Source organism: Mugil cephalus, chromosome 3 (genome assembly GCF_022458985.1).
Source record: "Mugil cephalus isolate CIBA_MC_2020 chromosome 3, CIBA_Mcephalus_1.1, whole genome shotgun sequence".
NCBI classification, from domain to species: Eukaryota; Metazoa; Chordata; class Actinopteri; order Mugiliformes; family Mugilidae; genus Mugil; species Mugil cephalus.
In genome coordinates, this window is record NC_061772.1 from 24,476,471 (window position 1) to 24,497,294 (window position 20,824).

Genomic DNA, 20,824 nt, shown 5'->3' on the forward strand with positions numbered 1-20,824 from the left:
TAACTCGGCACAGATCAGCCTCCTCTTGTTGCTCTGAAACTTGTCAAGTCAGATCATTTGCTTTTGTGATTGCGATTCCAGAGTCGCTGCACACTCTCCTCAGATCACCACGGGTCCAACACGTGGCAGTAAACTTAAACAGTAGCTCGATTCACCCCTATTGCGCACGGAGCTCGAGCCACACGCTGCCGTATAGCTGATGACTAGGGATAACTGTCAAGGTTATTTCTTCCGGACAAATGCTGACGACTGGCTGCAGGGTGCAAAGTGTGGTGGACAGAGCGTGAATATGCACCCCGTGCAAAACACGCTTAGACAACGGATTCTCTGTCTGGAGTGCAATTATGAGTGACTCCCACACAAGGGTTGTATTGTGTACGCGGGTCCCAATATCAACGAGTTATAGAGCAATAATAATATATGTTGTGGCTTTTTTTTTTTTTTTTAAATGTATGTCCACCCCGGTGATTGTACCCTACCTGACAACAACCTAACAGGTTGGCTCGTTTTGATGCGTCCCTTTAGAGCCAATGAGTGTTATCTGCCTGCCTATATAGTGTCACACAGTGCAAAAAGCTAGAGGACATCCACTCTCTCTCTTTTTTTTTTCTCCAACCCCTTCTCTACATAATCATCAGCGGCACTGCCAGCTTCATCATCATCATCATCGTCATCATCATCGCCCCCCTCCAGCCTCGGGGTTTTTGGTTAAGCGTCTCTGCAGCCTGCAGCATCTTCGCGGAGCAGCAGCAGCGGCGGCGGCAGCATCTCTCCGCGGACAGCCCTCCGGTTCGCGCTAAGTGACGTGACTTCGGGCCAATCCAGTCGCCGCTCGGGCTGCCGACGCCACTGAGAGAGAGGGGCGGCGTCCAATGACGAGGGTCGGCGGGGCGGGTGGGTGGCGGCGAGGCGTCGGTGTGGTGTACTTCACCAACCCCTCCTATGGGTTTACACAGAGTTAGTGCAAGATATTCTGCTCTGGGAGTGAGAGTGCAAGGATAAACGGCACATGCACGCTGCGCATCGCTGTCACACTCAACAGCCCGTGTATCTGGGTTGGCATCTCTTAGTGGGGATCGACTCTTGAGATTGCACACCTCTTCCCCCCCACCCCTGCACCGCCACCACATAAACGTCTTCATGATCTTTTTTTTTTTTTTTTTTTTTTTTTTTTAACCTTGTGCCTGCTGATTATTGATGGAGCTCCGTGAACTTGAAACATGACGGGACACGCGAGTCTCTTCTTTCGTTCACCTCGCCTTCACCTTCACAGGTAGAAGAGAGGGGGGAAAAGAGAGGAGGAGAGACAGAGAGGGAAAAGAAAAGATGCCGGTTTTTGTCGGGATGTGTACGGGGAGATGAGCACTGATTTTGGGACGCGTTCTAAATGGAAGACACCACAAGCCACTGACCACCTTGCTGCGTCTGCCGGAGAGTGACGCTGATCACCGCAAATCACCGCCAGGTCGCACAACAAGATCCCGTCCGCTCCCGAAGTTAAATGGGTGGAAAGGACCTGCGACATTTGCAGCTTCTAATTTACCCCAGTTTGTTCGCGATCAGCTGATTTTCACCCAAAACCTGTTTTTGAGTCCGATACCTCCCGCGGGGCGATTATTTTTTTACCCCCCATTCCACCACCTCTACCACCACCGCCACCTCTTTTCCGGACCCAAAGGCAGATCAGACGGAGGAAAGGATATCTTTACGCGAATAAACTCGCACGGCACACTGGATGAGAAGACTATGAGCTGACACACTCCAGTTTTTTTTCCCCTCCTGCGCTGCAACGGATTTGGGTATGTAACATCAGAATAGGTCTCAGCTGCTCACTAACAATTCAAAATCTGAACCGAGCTCACTTTATAGGATCCATTCATGCGCATTCATTCGTTCAGGGAGCCCACGCACATCGTAAGCCCTTTGATTTTTAGGCAATTTAAGTGTAAAATTAACAAGTAATGTGTTGTGAAGTTTTGTGGCCACGGGGGTGGAAATTCTTACCGACCAGAAAATGTGGAGGATTTAGAAAAGGAGGGGGGGTGAGAGGCAACGGACATGGATGGCTGCCTAAATGGTTGCAGCAGTGCATTTGTTGATTTTCCTTGAATGTCTGAATTAGCTGTGGATGGAGAGGCATAATATTGAATCATCTAAGTAATTTAAAGGAGAGCTGACTGTGAAGTGGTGGTGGTGAGGTGGGGGAGGGGAGGGGGTGCTTGTTAACTAAATTCAATCAATGTGCATGTTACTTCACTGAAGGGAAACTCTTGTCCTGTATTCCTAGGTTTTGCTCGTGGAAGATTCGCCACATGCAAGGAGCCACTGCCTCTAACAAGGTTTGCGTAGACAGAAACCTTTTGAGTTCTCGAAGGCTGGAAACAAACTAACACTGTCATGGATCTAAAAGACTATTACCTGTTGGGCGCCCTACTTGCCTGCATATGGCTAGACCCTTCGATAGCCCAGGAGCTCATCTACCCCATCAGAGAGGAGCTGCAGGAAAATATGCTTATTGGAAACATACCAAAGGACCTAAACATTTCCCACACTAATGCTGCCACTGGAGCAAGTGCTAATCTTGTGTACCGGCTCGTATCTAAAGCAGGAGATAACCCACTGGTCCGCGTTCTGAGCAGCACTGGGGAGATATTCACGACATCAAACCGAATCGACAGGGAGAAGTTGTGCCCCGGCCCCTCGTTTGAGGACAGCGAGTGCTCCTTTGAAATCGAGGTGGTCATCCTGCCTAATGATTATTTCAGGCTGATTAAGATCAAAATAATCGTCAGGGACACGAATGATAATGCCCCCATGTTTCCGTCCCCTGTGATCAACATCTCCATCCCGGAGAACACGCTCATTAACAGCCGTTTTGCTATTCCGTCCGCCACTGACCCGGACACTGGCCCCAACAGTGTCCACAAATACGAGCTGATCAACGGGCAGAGTGCGTTCGGCTTAGACATCGTAGAAACGCCTGAGGGGGAGAAGTGGCCTCAGCTCATTGTGCAGCAGAATCTGGACAGAGAGCAGAAGGATACGTATGTGATGAAGATTAAAGTGGAGGACGGTGGCAGTCCGCAGAAATCCAGCACTGCCATTCTCCAGGTTACTGTAACAGACGTCAATGATAACAAACCAGTGTTTAAAGAGAGTCAGATAGAAGTGCACATACCGGAGAATTCCCCTATTGGCACGTCTGTTGTGCAGCTCCAGGCCACAGACGCAGACATAGGGGCCAACGCAGAGATACATTATGTATTTGGGACTCAGGTGCCTCCTGCTACAAAAAGGCTGTTTGCATTAAATACAACATCTGGCCTAATTACTGTGCAGAGACCTCTGGACCGGGAGGAGACTGCCATTCATAAGCTCTCTGTTTTAGCCAGTGATGGCAGCTCGAGTTCAGCCAGAGCTACTGTTACCATAAATGTGACTGATGTTAATGACAATCCACCTAATATAGACCTGAGATACATAATCAGCCCCATTAATGGGACTGTTTTCCTCTCAGAGAAGGATCCCATCAATACCAAGATAGCTCTCATCACGGTGTCAGACAAAGACACTGACATCAATGGCAAGGTCATTTGTTTCATAGAGAAGGATGTGCCCTTCCATCTCAAAGCCGTGTACGACAACCAGTATCTGCTAGAGACATCTGCCCTGCTTGACTACGAGGGGACAAAGGAGTACAACTTTAAGATTGTCGCTTCTGACTCTGGAAAGCCGAGCTTGAATCAGACCGCCTTGGTACGAGTGAGGCTGGAGGACGAAAACGACAACCCTCCTATTTTTACACAGCCGGTCATTGAGCTGGCTGTTATGGAGAACAACAAACGCGACCTGTTCCTCACTACTCTCAGCGCCACAGACGAGGACAGCGGGAAAAATGCGGAGATAGTGTATCAGCTGGGACCTAATGCATCCTTTTTCGATCTGGACCGCAAAACGGGGGTCCTGACTGCATCCAGGGTGTTTGACCGGGAGGATCAAGACAGATTCCTGTTCACGGTAACGGCGAGAGATAACGGCACGCCTCCTCTGCAAACACAGGCAGCCGTTATTGTAACGGTGCTGGACGAAAATGACAACAACCCCAAGTTCACACATAATCACTTCCAGTTCTTTGTGTCTGAGAATCTTCCTAAATACAGCACCGTGGGAGTGATAACTGTGACAGATTCTGATGCTGGAGAGAATGCCGCTGTTTCTCTTTCTATACTGAATGACAATGAGAACTTTATACTGGATCCTTACTCCGGTGTGATCAAATCTAACGTGTCATTCGACAGGGAGCAGCAGAGCTCCTACACGTTTGACGTTAGGGCTGTGGACAGCGGCAGGCCTCCGTGCTCCTCAGCCGCCAAGGTGACCATCAATGTCATCGACGTGAACGACAACACCCCCATCGTCATCTACCCCCCCTCCAACACGTCCTTCAAGCTCGTCCCCCTCTCCTCCATCCCAGGATCTGTGGTGGCAGAAGTGTTCGCTGTTGATGGGGATACGGGGATGAATGCAGAACTCAAATACACCATAGTGAGTGGGAACAACAAGGGTCTGTTCAGGATTGATCCCGTCACGGGGAATATTACCCTGGAGGAAAAGCCTGTAGTGACTGACATAGGCTTACATAGATTAGTGGTCAATATCAGTGATCTGGGCTATCCCAAATCTCTCCATACTCTGGTGCTGGTATTCCTTTACGTCAATGACACCGTGGGGAACTCGACGCTCATCTATGATCTCATCCGACGCACCATGGAGACCCCAATTGACCGAAACATTGGTGAAAGCAGCGAAACTTATCAGAGTGGGGACTATTTAACCATAATGATAGCCTTCGTCACTGGCGCCTTAGTGGTGATTATTGTCATCTTTGTCACTGTGCTGCTGCGCTGCCGCCATGCATCCAGGTTCAAGGCGGCACAGAGGAAAAAACAGGGGGCCGAGTGGATGTCGCCCAACACGGAAAACAAGCAGAACAAGAAGAAAAAGCGCAAGAAAAGGAAGTCCCCCAAAAGCTCCTTGCTCAACTTTGTCACCATCGAGGGGAACAAATCTGACGACCCTGCCCACGAGCCAATCAACGGAACCATCAGTCTGCCCACCGAGCTGGACGAGCAAGGGATTGGACGCTTTGATTGGAATGCCACACCTACCACAACCTTCAAACCGAGCAGCCCAGACCTGGCCCGGCACTACAAGTCCGCCTCGCCGCAGTCAGCCTTCCACCTCAAGGCCGACACGCCGGTCTCGGTGAAGAAGCATCACGTGATTCAGGAGCTCCCTTTGGATAACACATTTGTTGGGGGCTGTGACACCCTTTCCAAGAGATCCTCAACGAGCTCTGACCACTTCAGTGCCTCAGAGTGCAGCTCCCAAGGAGGGTTCAAGACGAAGGGGCCCATGCACACCAGACAGCAGGTAAAAGAGCACTTTTACTGGTCTATAAGTACTGCCTATAACTGCCCTGTTCCACAGTGCTAAAGTGCCAGTCTAGATTAGGGACTCACTCTAAGGTACTGTGAAGTAACAGAAAACAGTGCAGGAGACATACTGCTTCAGCAACTTCCACTGTTTCTCAACTTTAAACTGAGAAGAAAAGAGGAAAAAGTAACTTGAACAACAGCTAATTAAAATGGAGTTGATTAAATGCCTAATTTGGGGGTAATAATTATAGACCAATGTTTTGTCATTACTCTATATTTAATCCATATTTAACAAAATGCAAGTGGGTGAGTGATTGCCTTGCCTTATTTTGTTTCTTCAGCACCCAGGTTAGGTCACTGGTAAAAAAAAAAAAAAAAAAAAGAAAAAGACAAAAAAGACAAATGTACCAACATAACATTAACTGTGACTCAATGTTCTTTGTGAAAGAAACATTTTTTTCTTGCCTATCTACTCAGATTAACCGTCTCCATCATAGCTGCACACATTTCTCCCCCCGAAAAAAAAAAGAAAGAAAGGAAAAATAGCTGACTTTTCACCTCTCCCCTCATAAAACTCTCGAGTCTATTCATGTTTAATTTATTTTTTCCGTTTGTTTTCTTTGTTTTTTTTGGTGTGTATTGTGATATCACAAAAGACTTGTGCAACCTTTTTCAACACCTGCAGCAATAACCTCAGTCAACAATTAGTCCGCCGCGGTGATATTGTGAATGTCACTGTGGGCTTTGCCACATCATCTAAGCTCGAATTAAATGCCTCCTCTCGAAGCACAGTCGCGAACGGAGTGAAGCTTGTCTGGAACTTGATACACATCCAATTCAAAAAGGATTAGCCAATAATGAGCCTCAAATTTCAACGTAATCCATGCTGCTTTTTATCAAAGCCTTATTAATTTTTCTGCTAATAAAGCACCACTACACAACACACAGTTCTAATCTAATAGAACACACGTGGACAAATACAGGCAGCGGCGGAACAGGAGGGGAGGGATGGAGTGCGGAGGGAGAAAGGGAGACTGTTGTCAGTGGGTCAGGCTTCTTGACGGGTGGTGGTACTGAACCTTTAGGTGGCAGTGTTGCGCTGCCTGGCACAGCCTGGCGCTACGCCAACCTGCAGTGGACTTATAAATGCAAGGGAGGAGAAGAAAGGAGCGAAACCTATGTTAGTGTTCTTAATGAAATACTCTCGCCTAATGATGCAGAGGCTGCACGGGGAAGATTGATAATGGCAGTTAGAGATGTGAGTGATAAGATCTATCCGGAAGAGAGAGTGGAATTACAGGGGTGACACTGTGCGACTCCTGTCGATGCATACCTCCGGGTCACTGCATCTGGGGTTGCATTTAATGTGTTTCTGTGTGAGAGGTAGCAGTCAAAAGAGGCATTCAGCGTGGCGTCATTTGCCAGGCGCCTCTGGTGTGTGTGTGTGTGTGTGTGCTCGTGTGTGTGTGTGTGGAGACGTGTGAGAGAGAGACCAGGCGAGGCGATGAAATGGGTGACGGTGGCGGGTGTTGTCGGGTGGGGTGGTGGCAGGGAGGGGTGGGGGAAGAAAAAATGGGAGGGATGGGGGGGGGGCATTCGACCCCAGAGGAGGACACATGAGATATGACACTGTACTGTAAGCACAACTCCATTGATTTGCTCAGTCATCCCACAATTCCACACAAGATTTATTGGAATCAATAATTCTGACAAATGACTCAAAGAAGCGCACAAACAGAGCCGGTGTGTTCTATACGGAGCCACTGATAGTGTAAATAACGCGCCGTTGCAGACGCGTATGTTCCTCTGAAGTGTTTCCGTGCAGTTTGATTAATATTTCTCCCGTCTAGACCGTCTAAACCCTTGCAGGGGTTGCGGTTCCGCTTCCCGTTTTTACACTTAACTCCTGTTGCTAATCTAGCCACCGTCTCCTATATTTAACGCCGAAACATGAAACCCGGCTCATGACTGTCACGTCTTATTATTGTGCCAAAGCATTCGCGTGCGTGCTAATTATGCTAATGATAAAACAATATTACAAAGTGTGTAAAAAAAAACAAAAAACTAACTAAGATGTTCTTTTCATCAGCAACACCTCCTGCCTCCTGACATGAATGCGACACTGATTTACCTGCATTTCTTTATTATTAAAATCAAAAGTAACTCTCTACCTTTCCACTATTAGCTAATATCCGTCTTAGGAGATTTGTAATGAGGACTCTTAAGGCCCATCCACTCAGTTCTCAGTCATAATTACTCCAAAATAAAACAGATTCCAGCTCAGACTCAAGCTTAAACGGCAGTTATTGATTGTGGTAAAATGATTAGACTGCACTGACATGCCTTACCGGATAAAGCAGGGTATGTTATCACTGTCACCGCTCCATCCATACTTTGATTGTTTTGCACAGTGCGGCCATTTGTATTGACACGCGCACGCCATCTCCATCTCACAAGCATTGATAAGCAGATGCTGTTTTATTCCCTTTGGATTTCTGGCTGCACGTTGAACTTTAATAAAAAAACAGGTCGAGATTAACTGTTATTTAAAAGCAAAAGACAAAAAACCGAACCAATTACCTTCAAGTGAATCTTTAAAGAGACAGTATTTCCAAAAGGTAATATCATCGGATTATTATCATATCACATTCCCTGCAGAGTTGAAGAGCTTCGGAAAAAAAGCTAAGAAAAGCATTATTAAAAGATTTATTATCCATATATATATATATATACACACACAGATAATAAAGTCAATATCATTTAAAGTTATTACCAGTTTTGGGTGGTAAAATGTGATTTGATGTACAATATCGGAGACGGCAGGGTGCTGAATTGTTGCATTATGTGAAGCATCCCAAAGGTACGTGGCAGAATGACGAAACGTAGCATTTACTGTGAGGCCTTATGAGTAACAAACCAATCACCCGCTGTTGCCTGAAGTTGACCTGAAGTAAGTAATTAAGTGAAAGAGAATGTTCAAGCGAAATGAGAAGAGAGCGTGCATGCTAAGCTGGGGGGGAAATGGCTTTTAAAGCTGACCTTCTCTCGGCGAGTCGAGAAGACGCTTTCCTCCTTTTTTTAATTTTTTTTTTTATTTTATTTTCGAGAGTCACTTCTGTGCATCATCAATGAATACGGAAACCGATAATCAAGTAGGCAGAGTCTCAGAGAACAGAGGGTGGAAATAGCACACATCTACAGCAGCAACGCAGAACTGAATCGGCTTTATAGAGACCTCAAACTTTACTATCAGCAGTAAGAGCAATCCATTCCTTCCTTTTCGTTCCTTTTTTCTCACTTATTATTTACCCTCAAGGGACCTACATTAGTGTAAACAACACTAAGGAGAAGAGGGGGGGGGGCATGAAAACGCTGTCCTAGTTTCACAAGGCAACAGAAGCATCTAAGAAAGCGAGTATAATCATTACCGTCAGTCTTATTCTGATCCTGTCAGCAGTCTTAGACGTGGACCCACTAACATAGTAGGAGCCTGTTGGCTACGCATTAACTGCGTACTGTACACCACATCCCAGGGCTCGTGTTGTGAACATGCTAGTTTTACAGACGGGGCCTTTGAAAGTCGTCACAGTGTGAGACATATTGCGGGTTTTTCTCTGCCTCTCTTGACCGTTAACCTTAAACAAACCTCATGGTGATGGTGCGAAAACATAAAACATTGTGTTTCTTCAAACATGTTGACCTAGCGAGCACGCTGCAGGTAGTTCCCCCCATTCTCGTCTCATTGTTATGGTTACATACATTACACGGGAAAGCTGCGCAATTACACAATTATTACGTGTGGCCTATTAGAGCCTAGATGCCGAAAGAAAGTGTGTACCTACAGTTAACTCTGGAGCTCTTCAGCGGTATAAATCAAGCCTTCGCTCTGGGGACACGTAACAGCTCCCCTTTGTGCAATTTCTACGTAGGTTTAGCACATAAAAAACAAATGGCAACACATGTATATGGGCTGGCTTAATCAAACCAATCCATTCTGTTTAGATCTGAATCATGGATCATTTTCCGTCTTGTTTTGACCACTGCGTTGGATATAGATTTATGTTACAGTATCAGTCACAAACAACGTGCAGGCTATTAAGTAGATGGAGTATTCCGTTTAAAGTCTAGGATATGAGGAAGACCAGTGAGGGGAAGGAGAGGAGAGAAAAAAAAAAAGAGCGTACAGAGTATTCCTGGAGTTGTCTTGTCAGTGCTTTTAATGAATGGACATTCTATGCAAACAGGAGTTTGTACAGACCATTGTAATTATGGAGCCTTGGGGGAGTCGTCCTTCTTGCGCAGGTTCATTTGCCACATTAATAAGGGGATTAGTAGTATGTACGGGGGCTGATGGCAGCAGGAGAAGTTTGAGAAGATTAATGAACTATGACAATGTTGCACCTGAGGGGAAAAGTCTGTTGCAATATCTTCTGGGTTGTGCTGACACGAAGTTTGGCGGTACGTACGAGGAAGATGGAGAGAGCCCAGTGATTGTTGCCTACTGTGATCATACATCCTTCTCCCCAGCCACGCTGTCACTTAATCAAGATACGGAGTTTGTGATCTCTCACGCTGCACGTGTCCTTCATACTTTTAACCGGTGATGTGCTGGCGGGTTTTGGAATTTTTTCGAAAGGTGTAAAAATCTCTTTGTGCGTCCGCGGATACGAGTTAACGGTTGAAGAAAAAAAGAGACCTTAACAAACGCGGTGTGTTGGTTGTGTTAATAAATACAAACCTTAGATTAAGCACGCTACACATAGATGCAAGAAGAATAACCCCGACTACTGCATTTTCCTATTGAGTAAAACAGATCCTCCAAACAAATGTAGCGATCCAGGGATAGTAAGCCAATAAGTCTGCGAGTGAAGTTTCTATCAAAGCTTTAAATCATCAGTGGAGGATTTGCAAGGCTTTTTTACCACAGAGAACATTGTATTTCTTTAAAAAACTTGTCATGTCCTCTACGTCTAGGTGGGTAAGAGGAAATGAAATGGATTGCAGGCTATACTAAGGTAGTGGGTGTGAGTACTATCACAGTAGATTATTGCCCCAAGGGGGATGCAGTTTTGTCTCTACAAAACAACAAAATAAATCAAAGCTCCCTGTTGGTACACTGGCTGAACTGTGGAGTTAATTTATATGTTTTTATTTTTCTTCTGTTAAGAAAAATGAAGTGCTTCTGATTTGTTTTTTTTTTAATATATTTCTATATTTATTTATTTATAGCTCATTTTTCTTCTTATTATTATTGTCTTTGTTGTCGATAACTGCCAAGGGCAGACTTTCTAAAACACAGATGATGGCAAATTACCAGGAATTACATTTTTCTTTTGTGTGGACACATTTAATTAATTTTTCATTTCAACATTTTCATAAACCTCCTTCCTTTTTTTTTGTTTTTTTTTTTAATTCTGTGAAACATATACATACATGGCAATGAGAGAATACAGTCTCATATCAGAAGGTCTGTACAGTATGTGTGTGTGATGTATGTGTTGTTTTGTTTTTTTTTGTTCTTTTCTGGTCTGTTGTTTGCCCTTCACTTTTGGCTGGCAACCCCATTCATCTCAAATTTACCATCCATTTCTATCTCAAAGCAAAGTCTCGAAGCGAGTTGATTGATGATCCATCTTGAAGGGGGTTTGCTTTGCGAAAATTAGCGCACAGAAGCCGTTGTGGCTTTTTTTTTTTTTTTTGTGCTACTGACATTACTTAATTCATGTCCATGTTTTCACTAATCCTCAAAACGCATTTCCCATTTTTTTTACTTTTTATTTTTTCTCCCCAAGGCAATCAATCAAGTTGACGTACTAGCTTCATGCTTTTTCACCGCCGCGCGATGAGAGAAAGACAAACTGCAGCTCAAACCACTTAAGATATCAACACCTCATCTGGACTGAAAAACAAAGAGTAGAGGGTGGAAGAAAATGTTTCTTGACTGCTTGCTTGTCTACGAGAAAAAAAGAAAAAAAAAAACTATATATAAAAAGATGAAGTTATGATGCTGCTTCATTGTTTGAATGCCCCCTCCCACCCCGACGACCCATCTTTCCTTTCCACTCCTCACTTTGGCCCCTCCACTCCTTATCTTCCCCGTCTCCAGCCCTAACCTTTCACCCATGTTTAACCGGGGGTCAGTGCCGTTACGTGTGATGTTAAATCACAGGGGGTGTGTTCACGTTTGTGTTCAGATCATTTGTGACAGATGGAGGGAGGGAGGGGGGGCTGCAAATGATGCCCAACTTTCCCCCCGTTATCACCCTCTCTCAGTTTTTCATTCGAGAGAAGAGGGTGTGCGGGTTAAGAGACAAGGGGCAGAGCGCCGGCGCTGCTGTACATCCCTGACGTGACAAACCCAGAGGGAGACGCGTCCTTGTCGCTGGGTTGTTGTGTCAGGAAACACGCAGGCCGCCGCTCTGTCACTAGCGTGTGCCAGTGTCGAGACTAATAGTCGTGATAATGGCATTGCCAGCCAAAAAAAAAAAAAAAAAAAAGCCCTTAAGCAAAGAGCCTCACTTGACTTGAAATGTGACTGCCATTGACAGCTGTGCCACTGGGCCCCATAGCTCACAAAGACTCTGTAACCCTCATCGATGTAAATCTTTCTTGTATATATGAGATGTTTCATGTAAATTGAACTCCTGGTAATCTTGCCTAATGTGCTGTGTTAAACAATAATGGACCTGTTTTCTTTTTTTATTTATTTACCCTGCTTCCTCCTTTTCCTTTTTTTATTTTTTTTCTCTCTCCCAGTTGCTGGGTAATGCGTTAATTACATCTGAAATAAACTCTTTAAATCCCTCAGTGCGCTGCAACTCCATATATCTGCTTCATTTGAACAGTGCTATTATACTACCTTTATAATTTCATAATAAATGTTTGAAAGAGATCATTTCCTGGTCCTCAATTCGTCCGTTTGTTCTCTGTTTGTGATGCTCTGATGAGACGGTCATGCACAAAACTGGGATGTGTTTCAGTCGAAGCCGCCGCCGCCGCCGCAGCCGCCATGTGTGCACCAGTCCTAATCAGCATTCGCTCGCGAACAAGTGCTCCAGCTGATTGTATTGCCAAGCTGTGTATTTTAAGAAGCAAACAGATTTTGTGGTTCAAGTGATGTTATTTATTTTATTAATTTATTTTTTTTGTATAAAGCACACAGTGATAAATAGCCAACGCGACCGTTCAGGAGTTAATTTAAAGACCTAGTTTAGTTTTCTCTCGCACAAAGTCGAACAGTGCCCGTCTTAATGCTGTGCATGCGGTTTGACGGCCCCCCTGAATATATTGAGTTTAGCCTAACTGACTTAAATACGTGTGCGTGTCAGAGTAATCAAGTTAGCAGCTGCTGTCGAACATCTGATGCCGAGACTCATTGCTGGTTGGCCTAATATTAGAAATGGTCACGAAGTGATCAGTATTTAGCCAAGACACACGAGACAAGTTTCAAAAGTTTTGGGTTTTATGTCCATGCACAAATTCCTCCAAAGCGCTGGTCAGACGTTCACGTGAGCGTCTCCCAACGATAGACTTTTTTTAAATATGAAACTCCCCTTTTTGTCCTCCACCTCTTAGAAGAAGTGACTTTTGCAGTAACATATATTTATATTACCGCGTTTATAACGCGTCTGTTTGTAAAGCTTTGTATTGTGCGTTGAAACGAGTCTGAAAATACTCTGTTAACACCTGCAGCATTATTTATCACCTTTACAAGCAGCATGTATTGTTGTGTGTGTTAATTACAACAGGTTTGCAGGAATAAATGCAGGGCTAGAATCGCAAATGAACAGCAAAAACAATCATAACATAGAATATCAATGTTGAGTCCACAGTAATCGTGGAAGTAAAGCTAGCAACTGGACCGTCTCAACCCATTTCATCTCCATCTTCATCGTCACCATCACCGCCAGCATCACCAGAACTAACAGCAACACGCTCCAAGTTGTGCGTGTCTGTGAATTATTGTAATATAAGGAACAGAAATGCTGTTTTAACACTGTTTTTTTTTTTTTTTTTTTTTGCAACAGTTGACTTTTTGTCCTTTCATCCGCTAATCTCCGGCTACCTTCCAGTTTAAGAGGCACAGATATGTCACCTCTTAGCTCGGGTTTTGTAGAAAGAGGCAGGGAGGGGGGCGGCATGCGGGTGAGAGTGTGGATTTCAAAGTGCCACGCCAACACATCTATGGAAAGTAGGCCTAACTCAGCTTAATCTGTCCACTCCATTTGAAAGCCAGAAGCAGAGCTTAGTCTGCATCTGAGTGAGGACGAGAGGAGGGGGGGGCAAAAAAAAAAAAAAGGAGGATAAATAAATAAATATAGGCTTTAAAGTTTGACCTCATCCATACGGTCACTTTCAAAAAGCTGTGTGCACTTACTGACTGGAATTTGAAACCTGACTTTTGACCTAAAGTATAAGCATATTGCCTGTCCTTTCAAAAAAAAAAAAAACAGTGTTGCATCCTTGAACATTTTATCAAAATGTTCTGTCACTCCAGCAGCACACTCTTGCCAGATTTCCAAATTTAGCCCAAGATTGTACATTACATGGACCTTTAAAAATGTCAAGCGAGCTCAGTGCAGAATGGTGACACACTTTCTTCCGCTATTACATATATATAGATAGATAGATAGATAGATAGATAGATGCAGACAATGTTATTGACAGCATCAGATTTGACCTCCATATGTGTAGTATTTACATGAATGTAAATAGTTCAATCTATTTTCCTCCACAAATCATTTCTCCAATTAATATGCCAGCGGCAACAAGTAAATTTATCAGCGAGGGAAAGCAATTAACAAACCTCACAAAAAACAAGTCTTGCAAAAGAATGAAACGGAACCACTCTGGCAAACCAGATGCATTAAAATGCGTGCGGATGTTTCGCAGAAAGCTCGTGTGTCCCACCGCGATGGGCAGACACAGCAGATTTATGGCCCTCCGCGTCCGCTTTGTTCTGTTATACAACTTTGTCATCATGAAATTGAGTGCACATGACAGGGCGTAACATCCACTCGAACAATTTCCCACGCGGAGATGATGTCACGTGGCTTTTTAACCTCGTTTGGATGGGAACCAGACTAATTCTGTTTCCTGGTCTTCCACCCGGCAGCGTCTCTCTTTTAAAGCAGCACTCCTGTTTCGTTGTGATCAACCGCGACGCATTAACCAATAAAGGTGATTGTTTGATGAGCCGCAGGCGGTCGGACGTATGAGTCACTTCGAGGATCAGATCCTTTCATAAAAGAAGCGGCGACAACAAAGTGGGGGGAAAAAAAAAACTCCACCACAGGTACAAGTTCTGCATTCAAAATATACAGTATAATTAAGGTTTGCCAAACATAAAAAGCCCCTTGAGAGTGTTTACTCATTATATTTGATCCTTAGAGCAGCTAAGTGAGTGCTACATTCAGCTGGGAGTTTACCTTATGTGTTACACTGTGTAATTCTGGGACGGTTACACAGACTATAAATATTAAGTCATGGTAGAATAAAATCTGTAACTGCACTTTTATAAATAATATTGAACTGAAAGTAATGCTAATGCGCTAAAAAGAATAAGGCTTCACATAAAGACGTGGTGTGAAGTGGGCAAGCAGGGCCAAAGTTAACTTAAAGTCAAGAATTCTCTTTACGGTGTTGAGACGCCACTATTGAATTTTTTTAGCTTTAAAGGTTTCAAAACCTATGGAATTTTTGGGACATGCGGCTTATTGAGTCAGAGTCAAGTGGGTAAAATGAAAAACAAGGACAAATCATAAGAAAGCACTCATCAACCCTTAAAAAAACTGAATACAGAGCAATGATTAGTGGTTTGCTAACACACTGACTTCCCTGAATGTTCTTGCATTATGCTACATTCTCACATCTCTGCATGTATTGACAGATGCTTTCTGATCACGGTGTGTTGGCTGGAAGTTTCACTAAATTAGTCATCTGCCCGACACCATTGCCCCGAATTAAAATCAGGATCAGTCAGACGCTTGAAGGAGGCTCAAGAGACTGGCTCTTTTTTTTCTTTTCTTTTCTTTTCTTTTTTTTCTTATTATTATTTTTATTAGTATATCTTCTGCTGATGCGCACGCTGTCATATTTCCCTCTGGTGACAGTACGGTCTAGTCCCACTGACATTTTCCTCAAGGGTAATCTTTGCTTCACCAGTATCCAGTCAGTCACATTTTCCCTTTTGGGGGGAAAATAAAGAAAGGTGAGTGCATTTCTTGGATTGAATCCCCATATGTATTTGACTGCAGACAAAGAGAAAAACTATTTTCATTTTCACCCTTAACAGCCCAGAATCCACCAGGACAGCAGTGAGCTATGCAGTGATGATGCAGGAATGGGAGGGAAGGAGCGAGGGGGCGGGGGCAGTACACTGTAATGTATGTGTGAGCTCTTCATTGAAAGAAGGCACAGCGGTCGCACCGCTGGGAGCCCGTGGCGTATGTTTTTTTTGTTTTTTTTGTTTCCAGAGACAGAGTGACATATGCGTACTGCTGCACGCACAAAAAGTAAAGACAGAGAGTGGCTTAAAGGTTACGGAGGTGAGCTTATGACCTGGAAGGTTACTGGGTCAATTCCTGGACAGGCCCTTAAGGAAGGCACTTAATTCCACTTGTGAGGTTGCTCAGGGGATGAGACTGTGGGTACATGTGTAGACTTGAGAACCTGTGCGAATGTGGAGCAGGATATTACTGAAAAAAAAAAAAAATGGTATTGAATCGTCACAGGCTATAAAAATCCACAAAAAGGGAAATTCATTTATCTTAATGCTTCTGTTCTCTTTAATCTTTTGGCCAAGGATCGGAATTTAACGGCTGAACCTTTAAAGCAGATCAATATGATATTTAGATACAGCTCTCTGAGGACTACACATGGGTCCTCAGAGGATGCAAATTAAATGTAAAAATAAATGCACAAATGCGACGTTGTGGGGATTTTGTGGATTGTCTTTGTGAGCGCGATAGCCTTCCTTCCAAAAATTGATTCTAAAATACTCTTAACCCTTTATAGAGCACTCAGTGAAATATTTGTGAGTTCACATCCAACCCTAGAGTGTTATTGTGACTAAAGTTACCTTATATGGTGCCTTGTTTTTGAGTGGCAAACAAATATAAACATGTATTTAGACCATTAGAACATAAGTGCTGATTCAGGCACTTGTCAACATGCACATCACTTCCTTTTCAGACCACTGGAATCTATTGACAGGCTCTTCAAAACGAAAAAGTTGCATGTTGCGTTTTTTTGTGCTTATTTGATGTACAAATATCACATGTGATATAGTTTTCTACCTTTAGTGCCTCATAAGCATCAGTCTCAAGAAGGAGAAGGGGAAGATTTTTACCAAATACAGTATAGATATCACACTAATAGAATATGTATATATATTGGTGGGATGTTTGAATGATTTTGATGGAAATCATACCCTATCATGATTATTAAAATGAGTTACCCTCAGGCTGCCATCTTAAAGATAAATAAATATCAAAAGGCTCTGTGAAAGGAGTCATAAACTGAGACGGGGACGCGGTTTAAAATGTGTGCAGGAGCCACCAAATATGGGTTAAAATCTTTAACCTCCCGAGACCCCGCGTCCTCATATGGGGACATTAAGTTTTAGGTTTTATTGCAGCTTATTCTACTTCATTTAAACCTGTTGTCCTCGTTAGTGGACACTTTAGTCATTTAGTGGTAGCAAAGGGTCAATACACTAGTCGGTGGACGAAGAAAGAATCAATTTCTTTGGCTAAAACGTATTTATTTTTGCTTATTAACATTTTTCATTTGATACGACCCGCAAATTTTACCAGCAACGAGCTACAACGTCGCTAATTAGCAAGTACTCGTTTGAGGACGTTCGTAATTCTGGTTTTGCTCAGGTGTTAAACAGTTTTATATATGGTCACACTTTGGGTGACTTTTTTATAACATGAATAAGGAAATAATCCCATTGTCCACATGTGAGGACATATTTTTAATCAAAAGCTGCTACTTCCTGTTGGAAGATGATGCTTCGTTTTTATGCTTCTTGGGTCCTAGTGATCCCAAATACCTTGGAGAAACTAACAAATGCATATCAAAAGCTCAGGAGGTTAAAGCTCTAGCTGCTCTGGTATTAGCATTAGAAGTGATACAATTGTGTAGTGTATCACAGTAGCGAGCGTACATTATTTCCCGCAGCGACTTGGATGAAGAACATTGATAAGCCAGTGTTAAGGCTAATTATATATTTCCTTAAATCTTTACGATACGATTAATAGATTCCCTTCATCGCGACAACAAAGAGCAACAACACTTAGCGTGGAGAGCACGTTACATCTTTTCTGGCAGCGACTACAATGAGTGAATTACATGTAGCTCTCTTCAGGGACCTAATTAGATAAGAAGTTGTGATGTATGGCTGTTGGAAGGATGTGTGTCAACCCGCCCCTGTTCAATGTATAGACTCCAGATTTGTATTGATTGTATGCTTTGTCTTGTGCCTCAGGCATCAGCACGCTACAGGGTTAGCCGCGCACCTCGCCTTTTGTCTGTTGAGTTGAGCAGATAAGGGTTGTGATAAATCTGCCTGAGAATAAGCTGTCATAGGGGTGGCGCGCATGGGAATATTTAACACAAACATAAAATATGGCTTGTCTTTTGTTTTATCGTCGAGGGTATACGAGATGGCAGGGTTTTAAAATACTCTCACCTCCCTATTTTTTTGCACTTTTCTATCTCCGCAGCCCTCGCTCGCGCAGCAGCAGCAGCAGCAGCTCAGGAAAGTCCCGCTCATCTTTTTTCAGGCCCGTGGAGCGGACAAAAAAAAAAAAAAAAAAAAGGCAAAGAAGAGATGCTTTACGCAGAATGGTGAACCAGCGTCATATCGCCACTCAGTAATATGCAGAGGTGTAAAACATTTGGCTAGCTTATTTAGATGAAATGATTTAGTCCTGGTCGTGCAGAGTTAGCGAGGCCTGAATCAAGTAGTGTGTCTGGGATGAGGTGAAAATTGGTTTCCCCCTATCTGTCGGCGCACATAGAGACCCTGCCTGGTTTTCCTCTCCCTCCGCAGACTCCCCTCTGACGATAACGTGCCCTGATAATGGATATATGCACCCAGATTTATTTTCTATTTCCTGCCACAACTGCTTTTCCAAGAAACTTTTTCTTTTTTTTTTTTTAAATGTATGAGCTTTATGACTGCTTTCAGCTGTGACATTCAGTGGGCAGAGTTCCAGTGCCCGACAACGAGGAACATTTGCCAGGCCACATATAGAGCAGGATACTCTTTCGAGGACCGCGGCTAGACTGTAAATTATATAAGAAGGCTCTAATGCAAGTTCTTATACAGAAACTATATCCCTGTGTTGATTTGTCTGCCTTAGAGTTTACATCCGCTGCATTGAAGGGAACTATTATTAAATAACCAAATAATATTTCATTATAGTCTCCCTGTTGCTGGAGTAGACTTTTTTTTTTTGAAGGAGGAAGTTGTGTCATTTATTTCTAAATCAAAACTTGAAATTCAATTTCAGACATCCCCTTGTTACAGTATGTGAGACAGTACAGATGGTGACTCATACTTGACAGGATGTCACGCCGCAACCCTCTCCTTTGTCGCCATTACCCCTTACCCCTCTAACCTTTTAAAACCCATAGCGCCGTCTGTCATGTGACATGCGACCTCTCTACACGCTTGGTATGGCGTTTCAGCGTCCCAGAAACCAGTCCGGCCTCAGACAATGAGGTTCCTTCATCGGCCACAGACTCTGGGCTGTAGATGCCCCCAGGACATACATCACATGGAATCTCCCGTGAATGCTGTACATGTGTGTGTGTGTGTGTGTTTTGTCGTGGTGATGATGAGACCTTATTCCCCGAACGCTTATTCAACTCAGCCTCTAAGCAGTTCACCCGTAGAGATCAATGGCTGCCTTGTTCTGGACCATATCTTCACAGCAGGAAGTGTGTGTGTCCACTTATTAATAGCACAGCCTCTGGGATGATATTCATAACCAGAGCGGGGCGGAGGGGATTTAATGCAACACACACTGGGCAGATTGGACTGATTAATACCTCGGAGGAGGAACATGTGCCTTGATCTTGATGTTTACTTTGTGATGAGGAACACAAGACTTCGGAGTCACGTCTTTCCCACAGACAAAGAAGGCCGTTATTGATTACTGAGGGTCATGTGCTATGTAGAACATCTGTTATTTTTTCATGATGGTAGTTAACACTTAACACCCTAACACCCTAAACACACAAATATATTCAGATATACACCAATCAGCCGTAACATTAAAACCACTGACAGTTGACGTGAATATTGTTGACCATCTTGTGACAATTCAATGTTCTGCTTGGGAAACCTTTGGACCTGCCATATATATATATATATACACATATATATACGTTACTTAGACATAGAATAGAAGAGGCCCCTCCCCTCAACCCATAAGACCCAAAGCCCCCCAACTAACAACGTTCTTGACTGAGCAACAACTGTTGTGGCGGCACAATGGAGACCTATACAATATTATTATTAACACACATACATACATATATATATATATGCACATACTGGGTGTGATTAAATGTCACTTGTCCATACTTTAATACTTTACGCATAAATCAACATCATTTTGATGCTATTCCACTCTTCTGTCATTCTCCTCAGTTCCAAACATCTGTCCTTGAATCAAAAAGGCCAGTTATGAACTCAACATCCCGGCAGGACTTTATTTATGTTCTGTGAAATCAGCTACAGGTAATAAAGCTGTAGGTAGCGTTGGTAGCTCAGTGTGAGGCAAAACGAGTTGTCAAGTACGGCCCAGGGTCAGTTTGTCACCTGCTGTTTTTGGATGAGGATATTAATATCTTAACTTGGCCGCCTCTTGCAGCCACTTGGACGTGCAAAAAAAAAAAAAAAAAACTTTTCATGTTTAAGATATGATTCTGCAGTGTTACATTTCACATATGCTTTCTACCCATGACGGCTCTGTCAGTCCCCCACCTTGGCTCAGACTATTAGAACTTTATAAAATATACAGCTAAGCCCTTGAAAAATATAAATCTTTGATAACCCCTTGACTTTTCTATTTTACATATTTGGTTTTAGTTTAATACAGTAACATCTCAAGAACTATTAGATGGATGCTGAAAATCTTAAACATTATTAGGCCTATAGTGCTATAGATATCTGTGGTGACGAGGCAACACATCCTCATGACTTAAATGAACCAATGACCTCTCCATGCTACGAGCGCCGCCGCGAGGTTGGAATTTGTTGCAATTTGAAGTAAAACGTCTCAAAAGGTTTCAGAAAGAATGCTGCGAAATTTTGAGTTGAAATTTATGCTCCCCCTCAGGATGACTTGTAATCACTTTCACAATCT

The 20,824-nt window shown here is 43.5% G+C and overlaps 1 protein-coding gene across 5 annotated transcripts in view; it reads left to right on the forward strand.

Annotated features, from left to right (window-relative positions):
• The first annotated feature begins 208 nt into the window (after positions 1-208).
• LOC125005035 (protocadherin-9) overlaps positions 209-20,824 on the forward strand; it is a 204,974-nt gene continuing 184,358 nt past the window's right edge. For 3 of the 5 annotated variants that reach the window (XM_047579959.1, XM_047579961.1, XM_047579962.1), the window contains exons 1-2: positions 210-1,799; positions 2,288-5,433. In XM_047579959.1, the coding sequence (XP_047435915.1) occupies positions 2,398-5,433 (3,036 nt within the window). In that variant the 5' untranslated portion in view covers positions 210-1,799; positions 2,288-2,397. Of the gene's footprint in view, positions 1,800-2,287; positions 5,434-11,230; positions 12,334-20,824 lie in introns of those variants that run through there. The other 2 variants (XM_047579963.1, XM_047579960.1) reach the window with 2 other exon arrangements.